Raw genomic sequence first — 12,211 nt, 5'->3', positions numbered from 1 at the left:
TAAAAAAAAAAAAAAAAAAAAAAACAAAACCTTTAAATAAGATTTTAAAATGACTGAGAAAATGACAAAAAGTAAAATCATCAAAAGGAATAAAAAGCATAAATATACATATAAGAAAAGAGGCTGCAGCACTATTTGTAATAGTGGAATTTTTAAAAATTTTCTAATTAAAAAAAATTTTTTTTTATTTTTTATTTATTTGACAGAGAGAGAGATCATAGGTAGGCAGAGAGGCAGGCAGAGAGAGAGGAGGAAGCAAGCTCCCTGCTGAGCAGAGAGCCCGATGTGGGACTCAATCCCAGGACCCTGAGATCATGACCTGAGCCGATGGCAGAGGTTTAACCCACTGAGCCACCCAGGCGCCCCACAATAGTGGAAATTTGTAGACAAATGACATGTCCTTGGATAAAAATCTGGTTAAATAGTCGGGCTCTCTGCTCAGCAGGGAGCCTGCTTCGCCCTCGACCCTTCCCATCTGCTTGTGCTCTCTCTCAAATAAATAAATAAAATCTAAAAAAAAAAAAAAAAAAAAAGAATCTGGTTAAATAAGTGATTGATCCATGCAAAAGTGATTAAAAACAATGTGGCAGATCTGTATGTTTGACTGGGACAGCTGAATCTGAACTCTCTTGGAGTGGAAAAGGTAAGTTGCAGAATTACAACGACCCTCACACGGTCCTGGTGGGAATGTAAAACGATGCAGTCACTTTGAAATCAAACAGTCTGGTGGTTTCTCAAGAGGCTACACACAGGTTACCATGTGATCCAGCAATTCCAGTCTGAGCATGTACCCCCCCCAAGTTAAAAACACATCTACAGGAAAACTGGTACATGAATGTGCACAGCAGCATTATTCACAATGTCCATCAATGGATGACGGGATCAACACAATGTGGTCTATCCATAAAAGGGGACATTATACAGCTATAAAAAGGAGTGGGGTGCTGACACATGCTACAAAGTGGGTGAACCTTGGGGCGCCTGGGTGGCTCAGTGGGCTAAGTGTCTGACTCTTGATTACAACGATCTCAAGGTTGCACTGAGCATGGTGCCTGGTTAAGAGTCTGTCTTTCCCTCTCTCTGCTGCTCCTCTTCACCCCAACCCAAACAAACAAATAAACACCCAACGTGAATGAACCTCAAAACCTTGATGCCAAGTGAAAGAAGCCAGACACAAAAGGCCACATCCTGTAGATTTCATTTACAAGAAATGTCCAGAATGGGCAAATCTACAGAAAGTAGACTAATGGCTGTCAGGGGCTGGAGAAAGTCAGGAGAAATGCTAGTGGGTATGAGGTTTCCTCTGGGAGTGACGAAATGTTCTAAAACAGACTGTGGTGATAGCCACAGAGCTCTGTGAATATACTAGACATGAACAAAATGCACAGTTTAAATGGGTGAATTGTGTGGTCTATGCTTTATACCTTTTTTTCTTTTTGAAGATTTTATTTATTTGACAGAGACACAGAGAGAGAGAACACAAGCAGGGGGAGCGGGACAGGGAGAAGCAGGCTTCGGACCAAGCAGGGAGCCGGAAGTGAGCCTTGATCCCAAGACCCTGGGATCATGACCTGAGCCACTCCCCGCGGCCCTGTGCTTTATACCTTAAGTTGTTGTAGTTTTTTTTTTTTTATCTTTTTTTTTCTAAAGACTTTATTTATTTATTTGACAGACGGAGATCACAGAGAAGCAGGCAGAGAGAGAAGAGGAAGCAGGCTCCCTGCTGAGCAGAGAGCCCAATGCGGGGCTCGATCCCAGGACTCTGGGATCATGACCTGAGCCGAAGGCAGAGGCTTTAACCCACTGAGCCACCCAGGACCCCAGTTTTTGTAGGTTTTTAAAAAACATATACAGGAGAAACATATACAGGAAAAACATACAGGAAAGAAAAAAAAAGATCTTTGTGTGTCTAGATACTCTATACACTTGATGACAGTGATGGATGGGGTTGCCAGGACTGAGGTGGAAGGGAGATTTAGTTTCCATACTCTGTGCACGTGCCACGGACTCAAAAACGTTAAAGTAATTTTTTTAAAAATATTTTATTTATTTTACAAGTAGGCAGAGAGGCAGGCAGAGAGAGAGAGAGAGGAGAAAGCAGGCTACCTGCTGAGCAGAGAGCCTGATGAGGGACTCGATTCCAGGACCCTGAGATCATGACCTGAGCTGAAGGCAGAGGCTTTAACACACTGAGCCACCCAGGCGCCCCAAGTAATTAATTTTTTAAAAACGTTAAAGGGCGGGGGCGCCTGGGTGGCTCAGTCGGCTAAGCGTCTGCCTTTAGCTCAGGTCATGATCGGTTCCTGGGATCGAGCCCCATATGGGGGTTCCTGGGATCGAGCCCCATATGGGGCTCCCTGCTCAGCGTGAGCTGCTCTCACTCTCCCTCTGCTGCTTCCCCTGAGTGTGCTCTTTCTCTGTGTCAAATAAATAAATTAATTAAATATTTAAAATTAAAATAAAACGTGAAAGGGAATGTGCGCCCAGGTCCTGCCCCCGCCAGGTCAGGGGTCCGAGATGCAAGACCCTCCTCCCTCCAGGCCCCAGCCACCCACCCTGGGGACCTCTGCCAGGCCTGGCGGGGTTCTGCCCGCGCCCGCTCACCTGTGGCTCCAAACACCACCACCAGCTTCCTGTCCCCCATGCGAGCGGGAAGTGCGGCCTCAGAGGCCTGGGGGCCCGGCGACGCGTGGGGTCGCCGATGGGGGCACGGGTCCCTCCTGGGACGATCCCGTGCACCGCGTGGGCGCAACCAGCGCCAGACACCCAGACCCCCACTTCCCGCCAGGTGGCCCCCGGCCCCGGCAACCTCCACGCCGCAGCCCGAGCGGGAAACGACAGAGCAGGAACAAAACGCCGGGGACCTTGTGGCCGAGTCCACCGCCGGAGGGGTGGGTGGGAAGTACCGGTAGAATCTGCGAGAAGACCGACCCCGCCCGCAGCTCCACCGACGCCGTGGCAAAGCCCCCCACCTTCCAGGCGGTCCAGTGAGAAGGTACCCCAGGCCACGCCGCTTCGGGACTCCCAGCGTCCGGATCCTGACTCCGCGCGGAAATGACCCGCTACACCCCTTTGGCGGGGACAGATGGTTCCTCCCGGCTCGCGTGGGCAGCAGCGTGTGTCTGCGCAGCGCAGACTCCTCTGCTGCGGGAAACCTTATCTGCGGAGCTCCGGGCTCTCCAAAGTGCATGTTCGGAACCTCTTGGCGGGAGGCTGGCGGAAGCAAAAAATAAAAAACAGAAGCAAAACAGGCGGCTTAATCTCGCATGAACATCTGAACTTGCAGGTATGGGGTGTCGATAGCATTTAGGACTCTCAACCCCAAGGCTCTGAGTTCTTGCAAGCCTGACTCATCTCTGAGGTTGCTACTAGTTGCACGAATTTGAGTTATTTTTAGCAGAAAGAGTGGGATTTCTTTGTATTCAACTAAAACTCAAAAATATCCGTGTCGGATTGCACCCAAAACTATAAGATACCTAGGAATAAACCTAACCAAAGAGACTAAGAATCTATACACAGAAAACTATAAAGTACTCATGAAAGAAATTGAGGAAGACACAAAGAAATGGAAAAATATTCCATGCTCCTGGATTGGAAGAATAAATATTGTGAAAATGTCTATGCTACCTAAAGCAATCTACACATTTAATGCAATTCCTATCAAAGTACCATCCATTTTTTTCAAAGAAATGGAACAAATAATCCTAAATTTACATGGAACCAGAAAAGACCTCGAATAGCCAAAGGAATATTGAAAAAGAAAGCCAAAGTTGGTGGCATCACAATTCCGGACTTCAAGCTCTATTACAAAGCTGTCATCATCAAGACAGCATGGTACTGGCACAAAAACAGACACATAGATCAATGGAACAGAATAGAGAGCCCAGAAATAGACCCTTAACTCTATGGTCAACTAATCTTCGACAAAGCAGGAAAGAATGTCCAATGGGAAAAATGACAGCCTCTTCAATAAATGGTGTTGGGAAAATTGGACAGCCACATGCAGAAAAATGAAATTGGATCATTTCCTTACACCACACACGAAAATAGACTCAAAATGGATGAAGGATCTCAATGTGAGAAAGGAATCCATCAAAATCCTTGAGGAGAACACAGGCAGCAACCTCTTCGACCTCAGCCGCAGCAACATCTTCCTAGGAACATCGCCAAAGGCAAGGGAAGCAAGGGCAAAAATGAACTATTGGGATTTTATCAAGATCAAAAGCTTTTGCACAGCCAAGGAAACAGTTAACAAAACCAAAAGACAACTGACAGAATGGGAGAAGATACTTGCAAACGACATATCAGATAAAGGGCTAGTGTCCAAAATCTATAAAGAACTTAGCAAACTCAACACCCAAAGAACAAATAATCCAATCAAGAAATGGGCAGAGGACATGAACAGACATTTCTGCAAAGGAGACATCCAGATGGCCAACAGACACATGAAAAAGTGCTCCACATCACTCGGCATCAGGGAAATACAAATCAAAACCACAATGAGATATCACCTCACACCAGTCAGAATGGCTAAAATTAACAAGTCAGGAAATGACAGATGCTGGCGAGGATGTGGAGAAAGGGGAACCCTCCTACACTGTTGGTGGGAATGCAAGCTGGTGCAACCACTCTGGAAAACAGCATGGAGGTTCCTCAAGATGTTGAAAATAGAACTACCCTATGACCCAGCAATCGCACTACTGGGTATTTACCCTAAAGATACAAACGTAGTGATCCAAAGGGGCACGTGCACCCGAATGTTTATAGCAGCAATGTCTACAATAGCCAAACTATGGAAAGAACCTAGATGTCCATCAACAGACGAATGGATAAAGAAGATGTGGTATATATACACAATGGAATACTATGCAGCCATCAAAAGAAATGAAATCTTGCCATTTGCGACGACGTGGATGGAACTAGAGGGTATCATGCTTAGCGAAATAAGTCAATCAGAGAAAGACAACTATCATATGATCTCCCTGATATGAGGGAGAGGAGATGCAACATGGGGGGTTAAGGGGGTAGGAGAAGAGTAAATGAAACAAGATGGGATTGGGAGGGAGACAAACCATAAGTGACTCTTAATCTCACAAAACAAACTGAGAGTTGATGGGGGGAGGGGGGTTGGGAGGGGGGGTGGGATTATGGACATTGGGGAGGGTATGTGCTATGGTGAGTGCTGTGAAGTGTGTAAACCTGGCGATTCACAGACCTGTACCCCTGGGGATAAAAATATATGTTTATAAAAAATAAAATTAAAAAAAAAACTCGTATTTTGGGGCACTTGGGTGTCTCAGTTGGTTAGATGTCTGCCTTCCACTCAGGCCATGATCCTGGGGTCCTGGAATTGAGCCCAACGTTGGTCTTCCTGCTCAGTGGAGAGCCTGCTTCTCCCTCTGCTCCCTGGTCGTGGTCTTTCTCACTATCTCAAATAAATAAATAAAATCTTAAAAAAAAAAAAAAATGTCCGTGTCGGGGCACCTGGGTGGCTCAGTGGGTTGAAGCCTCTGCCTTCGGCTCAGGTCATGATCCCAGGGTCCTGGGGTCAAGCCCCACATCGGGCTCTCAGCTCAGCAGGGAGCCTGCTTCCCCCTCTCTGCCTGCCTCTCTGCCTACTTGTGATCTCTCTCTGTCAAATAAATAAATAAAATCTTAAAAAAAAAAAAATGTCCCATGTCACTCCTCTCCTGAAAACTTTTTACTGGGTAAGAATTTTTTTTCTTTCACTCACTCATTCATTTCAAAATGTGTATTGACCCATCCAGGCATGCTAGCTTCCTAACTGCAGGCACATCTCTGTGTTCACTGCTGAATTTCCAGCACTTAGGAGAGCACCTGGCACGTAGGCACTCAATAAATATTTGCTGATGGACTGGTTGTCTAAACATGTAGACACTGGAGTTCTGGGAAAATCCTACTAACTGGTGCTGTTTTCCCAAATCTAGTGGTGGAAATAACTTACAGAGTAAAGTGTATTTTATTTATGTAAAATACTGGTCTTTGTTATAAAATGCATGTGTTTAATACATGTTATGTTTACTCGTGTTTGTATTTATAAATGAAGATTTCATATATGTGTTCATCTTGCATAAATCTTTTGCAGTCTCCTCCACGCCCTGTTATGTTATGCCTCTGTGCTGAGACTGTAAAGTTTGTCTGGGTAGAGCTCATCCCGTTAGATAGAGCTAATTCTTACTCATTCCTTAAGAATTACCTCCAGGAAGCCCTCTCTGACCCCTAAGCTAGGCTAACTACTCCTGTTCTATTCCCATCTCTCTCCCTCTGCTGAAATTGTCTACCATAGTAGAGAGCTTCTTCTTCTTTTTTTTAAAAGATTTTATTTATCTATTTGACAGACAGAGATCACAAGTAGGCAGAGCAGCAGGCAGAGAAAGAGGGGGAAGCAGGCTCCCTGCTGAGTAGAGAGCCCAATGTGGGGCTCCATCCCAGGGCCCTGAGATCATGACCCAAGCCAAAGGCAGAGGTTTAACCCACTGAGCCACCCAGGCGCCCCAGTAGAGATCTTCTTGAGAGCTGACCTATGTCATGTTTGTCTCTGTATCTCTTCCTTCTGGCACCGTATCCAGCACTTACTACCTACCGAATGGAACCCAAGTGCTTGTTACTGTGATAAAAGATGAGGTTTTTCTTCAATCACATAAGGATAAAGCACAAAACCTGATGTTCCAAGGTCTCTGATTTAAAGGAAGTAAGTCCAAAGAAGAAGGCATGTAGCAGGACAAGCTGCAGAATTTGCAAGGATTGGTGCAAAATGAAAATGCAAGGCTCCTTGTTCAAAAACTATGAAGAATTTCAAGAAAGCAACAGCAGAGCATTAAACCAAGTGTGGAGGCCTTCTCAGAGCAGGACCCTATGCAAATGCTGGGGTTACAACCCCAGAAGCCAGCCCTGGTGCCCAGGCTTAATTGAGTAGCATCCCGGCCATGATGGGGCACAAGGAACTCCACTGCCTTTTGGCCTTGCTGAAACTACAGCTTGGAAATCAGTGCAGGCAATGAGTAGCAGAGAATGGCATCTGCTCCCCTGGGCTTCTGGTCACTGGTGCTGGTGCCAGGGCTCTGGCTGGAAGTGGGTAGGTGTTGTAAATAGCCTGGGCGAAGGTCTTACCTCTTGATGCCCCACCCAGTCCACGGCACAGTGGTCCCCTGAGGCCTGAGCAGAAAGATTTGTCTACTGACTGGTGTGCTCAGCTGTGACTCTGCACTTCCTGTGGGACTTTATCTGACGAAGACTTTCTGCAAAGCTCTTGCCAGTTTACCAAGCCCAGTGACATGTGCTAGTAATGATAATGGGGGGGGAGGGTGTCCTTCTCTGAGCTCCTCTGATGTGTCAGAGAAGCCCCACATTATCTTGCTTGAATTTTATTTATGTAATCTCTAAGCCCAATGTGAGGCTCAAACTCAGGAGTCAGGCACCCCCCCCCCGCCATACATTATCTCATCTGAACCCTCAGAGCAACCAACCTTCAATCACTGCCTCTGGATTTAATTCAGTTTTATTGTATGTATTTAGGGCAGGGGCAGTACGGTGTGTATTTCCAATTATTACTTTTTTAAAAAATTCATTTTTTAAAATTTGGTTTTGACAGCCAAGTAATGTGTAATGCATTCATGCATCTCATAAAAAATTTAAATGGTAGAGATGAAGCACAAGTAACCTTCGACCTCCCTCTGACATTCTAGTGTATAAACCTTCTTGGCCTTTGCATGCATTTTGATATCCAAACATGAACATGTGGAGAGAACATTTTGTAGTTAAAAAAAATAAAAGGGATCATACTGAAATTATTTTCCCCCAAATTTTATTGTGAAAATTTGTAGACATTTAGAAAATCGGAGATAACTATACAGTGAATCCTCATACTTACCACCTAGATTCCACAGTTCTTAACATTTTGCTATATTTATACCTATTACCTGTCAACTACCTTATTTTTTTTATAGGTTTCAACTAAATTGCAGACATCAGTGCCTTTCACCCTTAAACACTTTACATACACAATAGAGTTCAGTATTTTTTAGGTTAAACTTATACACTGTCAGATGTACTTTTGTGTTTTCCTACATCTTGATTTTCCCTTCTGCTTAACATCCTCTCTAAGGTGGTGTCTGCCCTTCCTTTTTTAACGGAAGTACAGTTCCGTTGAATAGATGTGTCCCTGTCAATCCCCACCCCCATCTTTCTTTAATGGACGTTTAGGTTGTTTCAAGATTTTCACCCAAAGGACGGACGTATCCCCTTACGTGTAGCAATGGCCTTCCTTGCTTATGCCTCTTTAGGTTCTTGCACGCGTTTTTCTACCATAGCTACCGAGAAGTGGAATTGAGCAAAGAGAAGGCCCATTCTTAATTCTAAAAGATCTCGTTAAATTGTCCCCTCTTCCCCTCAAACTCCCAAGAGCATCGCACGTTCCGCACACCTTTGTCAACCCCGGACAGTACCGGTCATTTAATCTGCAGACGACTCTAAGGGTAAGGAAATGACGGGAAGCCAGTGCGGCTGAGCAGGTGGAGCCCAGCGCAAGAGGACCCTGGACAGGCGGTGGCACCAGGCACAGAGAACGCGTAGCCGGGAGGCACCCTCATTAACAGTAGTTCTTGTTAACGTGCGCGCTCCCCAGGGGCTCCGGGCCTCGCCGGAGGCGCCCAGCGCCCGCCGCAGGGGCGTGTCCTCCACAGGCCCCGCCCCCGCTGCGTACGCACGTCGGACCGCCCTCGCGCAGCCCATTTGGCTGCGGCGGCCGCGGTACTTCAGGGAGTCGCTGGCGGACGCTTGAGCGCGGCGACTGGCGGACGGCCGAACGGACAGGAGGCCGGTGAGTGGGCCGCGCCTTCCGCGGCCCTTCTCTGGGCTCCTCGGCGAGTCCGTCCGGCCGGGGTCTTTGGGAGCTGGGCCGGGCGGGCGGCGGCACGCTGGGGCCCTGGCGCCGGCCTGAGGGAAACCCGGCGGGCCGGGGCTGGGGGCGGCCGGAAACGGGATGAGCGGGGAGGGGGCCGAGCTGAAGATACCCGCTTCCTACGCGCCGCTTCGGCGGGCCCGCGAGGCCAGAGCAGCCGGTCCGCGTTGGGCCCCCTTGGGCCCAGCGCCTCGCGGAGTCACGAGTGCGCGGGGCGAGGTGACCCCGGGGACGCCGCGTGCCGTCTTGGCGTTCTTGGCGCGGGGTTGCAGCCTCCCGCCGCGGTGGGCCCGCCGGGACCCCCGCCTGCCCCCAGCGCTGCTGAGGTAGGTGCCCCGCGTGGCGGCTGTTGCGGGCTCTGCGCTTCCTCCTGAGTCACCTCACTCGGAAGGGCGCTTTGAGTCACTGTCATGACTTCATGAATGACCCGTGGCCGCCGGGGCGCAGACCGGTCGGGAGGGACCGACGCCCCGGGGCTGCCTGTTAGTCCGGGCGTGGAGTTTACCAGTCACGGCGTTGGCGCGCTGCTGTAGGTGTATTAATTGCCCGGGGTTGCCAGGAGCGCCTTGCACAGTCCTTGCACAAGGCCTGCCTGTGTCATGCGATTTAGGTGGATTCTGATGAACCACTTGTTGTGGCCTGTGGCAGTTCGTGTTCGTGGTTCTCTGAACCAGACGAGGCGGCTTGTGTATTGGGGGCGGGGGGGGGGGGGGAACACCGTATAATGCTCTGCAGTTCGCTGTCAGCCCCTTCCAAAAGCTTGTGAGTTGATAGGTTTTTCCACTTATACAATGGAATTAATGATGAGACGCGGGTTAAATGACTTCACCTCCATCCCACAATGGAGAAGACACCACAGATGGCTTTGACCCTAGTCATCTGTCTACAGAACCCATGATGTTTCCTAAACAGTGTGGTAGAGATTGGAAGTGGATTATGTCGTTTAAACTCTCTTCCCTCTCCCGGTAAACTGTCTTCCAAGTAGAAAGAAACAGGAGCTTGGTGGTTTTGTGTATTTGAATTTATGGTTGGACGTTGGCTAGTGTGTTCTGCTTAAAATTTTAACTGCCATATTTAAAAATTTTAGTTTTTCTTTTTGCATGGAGGAGGTTAAGGAATACACTTCAGTAATATGTGCTTTATTCTTTAGTTTTTTTCTTTTCTCTTTCCTTCTTTCTTTTTTTTTTTTTTTTTCCAAGAAAAATCACAAGCTTACCAGAAGTTCGCAGCTTGGGCATTTACAGGTTTACTCGGTGCAATTGGAAAAACTTTTAAACACAGCACCTAAGCCAAAACACTGGGAATTAAGGCCTTGGAAACACTCACTGAGGAACCCCATCTAACTGGGGATGTGGGGAGGAAAATGTATGGTTCTCTTTATTGTCTGATTTGATTTGCTTTTTTCTTCTGCTTGGGCCGATATGGTGAGACTCTGTGAGTCACTAGAGTCAGGAGTATGAGCTGCTCTAGAAATGGCAATGCCAAATGAGAAGATGAATTATAGAAAGTATTCATTGCCTTTTAGCTCACTCCTTACTGAGTTTGTTGAAATGCAAAATTGGACAGCTGTGGCCTTTGAGCTACCTTGATTTTTTTTTTGTTTGTTTTCTTTTAATAGCTGACTCTCTTCATAGGACAATTGAACTCTGCATCGGTATTGCATCAAAAAGTAGAATTTCGGGGCACCTGGGTAGCTCAGTGGGTTAAGCCGCTGCCTTCGGCTCAGGTCATGATCTCAGGGTCCTGGGATCGAGTCCCGCATCGGGCTCTCTGCTCGGCAGGGAGCCTGCTTCCCTCTCTCTCTCTCTCTCTCTGCCTGCCTCTCTGTCTACTTGTGATCTCTCTGTCAAATAAATAAAATCTTAAAAAAAAAAAAAAAAAGTAGAATTTCATTCCTTCAGGAGAAAGATATATTTGAAAACTGGAATTGTGGGTTCATGTGGGTGGCTTATTCAGTTAAGTGTCTACCTTCAGTCCAGGTCATGATCCTGGGGTCCTGAGATTGAACCTCATGTCCAGCTCCCTGCTCAGCTAGGCTCTGCTTCTCCTGGCCAGCACCCCCCCCCCCCGCCAACTCCCGCTCTCAATAAAATCTTTAATAAAATTTGGAATTGTGTATTTATTGTACAGTTGAGAATTCAGCTTGTTAACTTCTTGGTGAAAAAAAAGAAAAATTTGAACTGTAAGTTACCTCCTGGTATGTTCTTGGCCACAGTTAACTGAAAAGTTAAAAATAGACATTTAATGCAATCTTTTTTTCTTATAGTAATCAGTGAGAGAATTAAGAGCTCTGGATTACATATCTTTTTTTTTTTTTTTAACACAGTGAGGGTTATGTGCTTTTTTTTTTTTTTTTAAAGATTTTAAAAGACCTGAGCCGAAGGCAGAGGCTTTAACCCACTGAGCCACCCAGATGCCCCTGTAATGGTATATTTTTGACATGAGAAAAACATTTAAGCCCTTTGAGCTGCAGTTTCTGTATCTAAAAAATGGGGTTAATACTTATGAGGTTAAGATTAGCACCTTAAAAGACCTTCAGTGCCTTGAATGGTGTTTATAGATTTAAGACGGGTTTTCAAACTTTCCTGTTTGGGTAAGTTCGGGATTGGGCCAAGGAATAAGGTTTCCCATGTGATTCTTGTTTAGGGTCCCCTGTCTAAAGCACAGGCTAGAACAAAGTGGGAGTGGCCTGGCAAGAGGGTAGAGAAGTGAGTGAGTAGGGTACATGAGGAAGTGGATGGCAGAAGAGGAAAGAAAGGGGTAATTGTTGCATGGCAGTGACTGCTGTCAGCTTGTACGCCAGAGGCCAAGCAAGTAGATGGTCTCTTCTTTCTGCTTAGGGGCAAAAATTAATTTTTGTCACACAAATAGAGTTGTTTCTTTCCCAGGAGTATCATAGGCCTAATTATTGCCATAGTTCTCAGTAACTTTAAAAAGGCTTTGGAGAAGAATGACATAACAGAGACAGGTGTCTCCCACCCTGCCTGTCTGACTTTTTACTAAATACTCCCAGCTTCCTGCCTTTCTCCCTATGCTATCGCTTAGTCTCAGAAGAGTCGAGTTTCACTGTTTCGTTTTGTGTTCAACATCGCAATTACCTGAGGGCTGTGGGAAAGCACTAGAGTGATTTAAACGATCTGCCATCATGCTTTTAGCTGACCTAGTTGATTGGCCTTCCTCATCAGTTGCTATGATGGTCATACTTTTTATGCCAACACTGGGACCCATAGTCTGAGCATACAGTGTACTCAAGGAATTGATGGGACAGGATATTTGATTTGAATCAGAACT

At 46.7% G+C, this 12,211-nt stretch overlaps 2 protein-coding genes across 4 annotated transcripts in view; one reads left to right on the top strand and one right to left on the bottom strand.

Moving 5' to 3' along the window:
* Positions 1-2,919, bottom strand: part of LOC111156157 (NmrA like redox sensor 1) — an 11,502-nt gene extending 8,583 nt beyond the window's left edge. The window contains exon 1 of one of the 2 annotated variants that reach the window (XM_022516849.1): positions 2,605-2,919. In XM_022516849.1, the coding sequence (XP_022372557.1) occupies positions 2,605-2,644 (40 nt within the window). In that variant the 5' untranslated portion in view covers positions 2,645-2,919. The remainder of the gene's footprint in view (positions 1-2,604) is intronic. The other variant, XM_022516850.1, reaches the window with a different exon arrangement.
* Positions 2,920-8,769: 5,850 nt separating this feature from the next.
* The window catches only part of LOC111156155 (heme oxygenase 2), a 28,162-nt gene continuing 24,720 nt past the window's right edge, over positions 8,770-12,211 (top strand). The window contains exon 1 of one of the 2 annotated variants that reach the window (XM_022516847.1): positions 8,770-8,839. The gene's annotated coding sequence lies outside the window, so the exon portion shown is untranslated. The remainder of the gene's footprint in view (positions 8,840-12,211) is intronic. The other variant, XM_022516846.1, reaches the window with a different exon arrangement.

Source organism: Enhydra lutris, unplaced genomic scaffold, assembly GCF_002288905.1.
Source record: "Enhydra lutris kenyoni isolate GAN:26980312 unplaced genomic scaffold, ASM228890v2 scaffoldscaffold45, whole genome shotgun sequence".
Taxonomy (NCBI): domain Eukaryota; kingdom Metazoa; phylum Chordata; class Mammalia; order Carnivora; family Mustelidae; genus Enhydra; species Enhydra lutris.
Note: the sequence above shows the minus strand (reverse complement) of the source record. Positions and strands in the feature narration are given on the sequence as shown.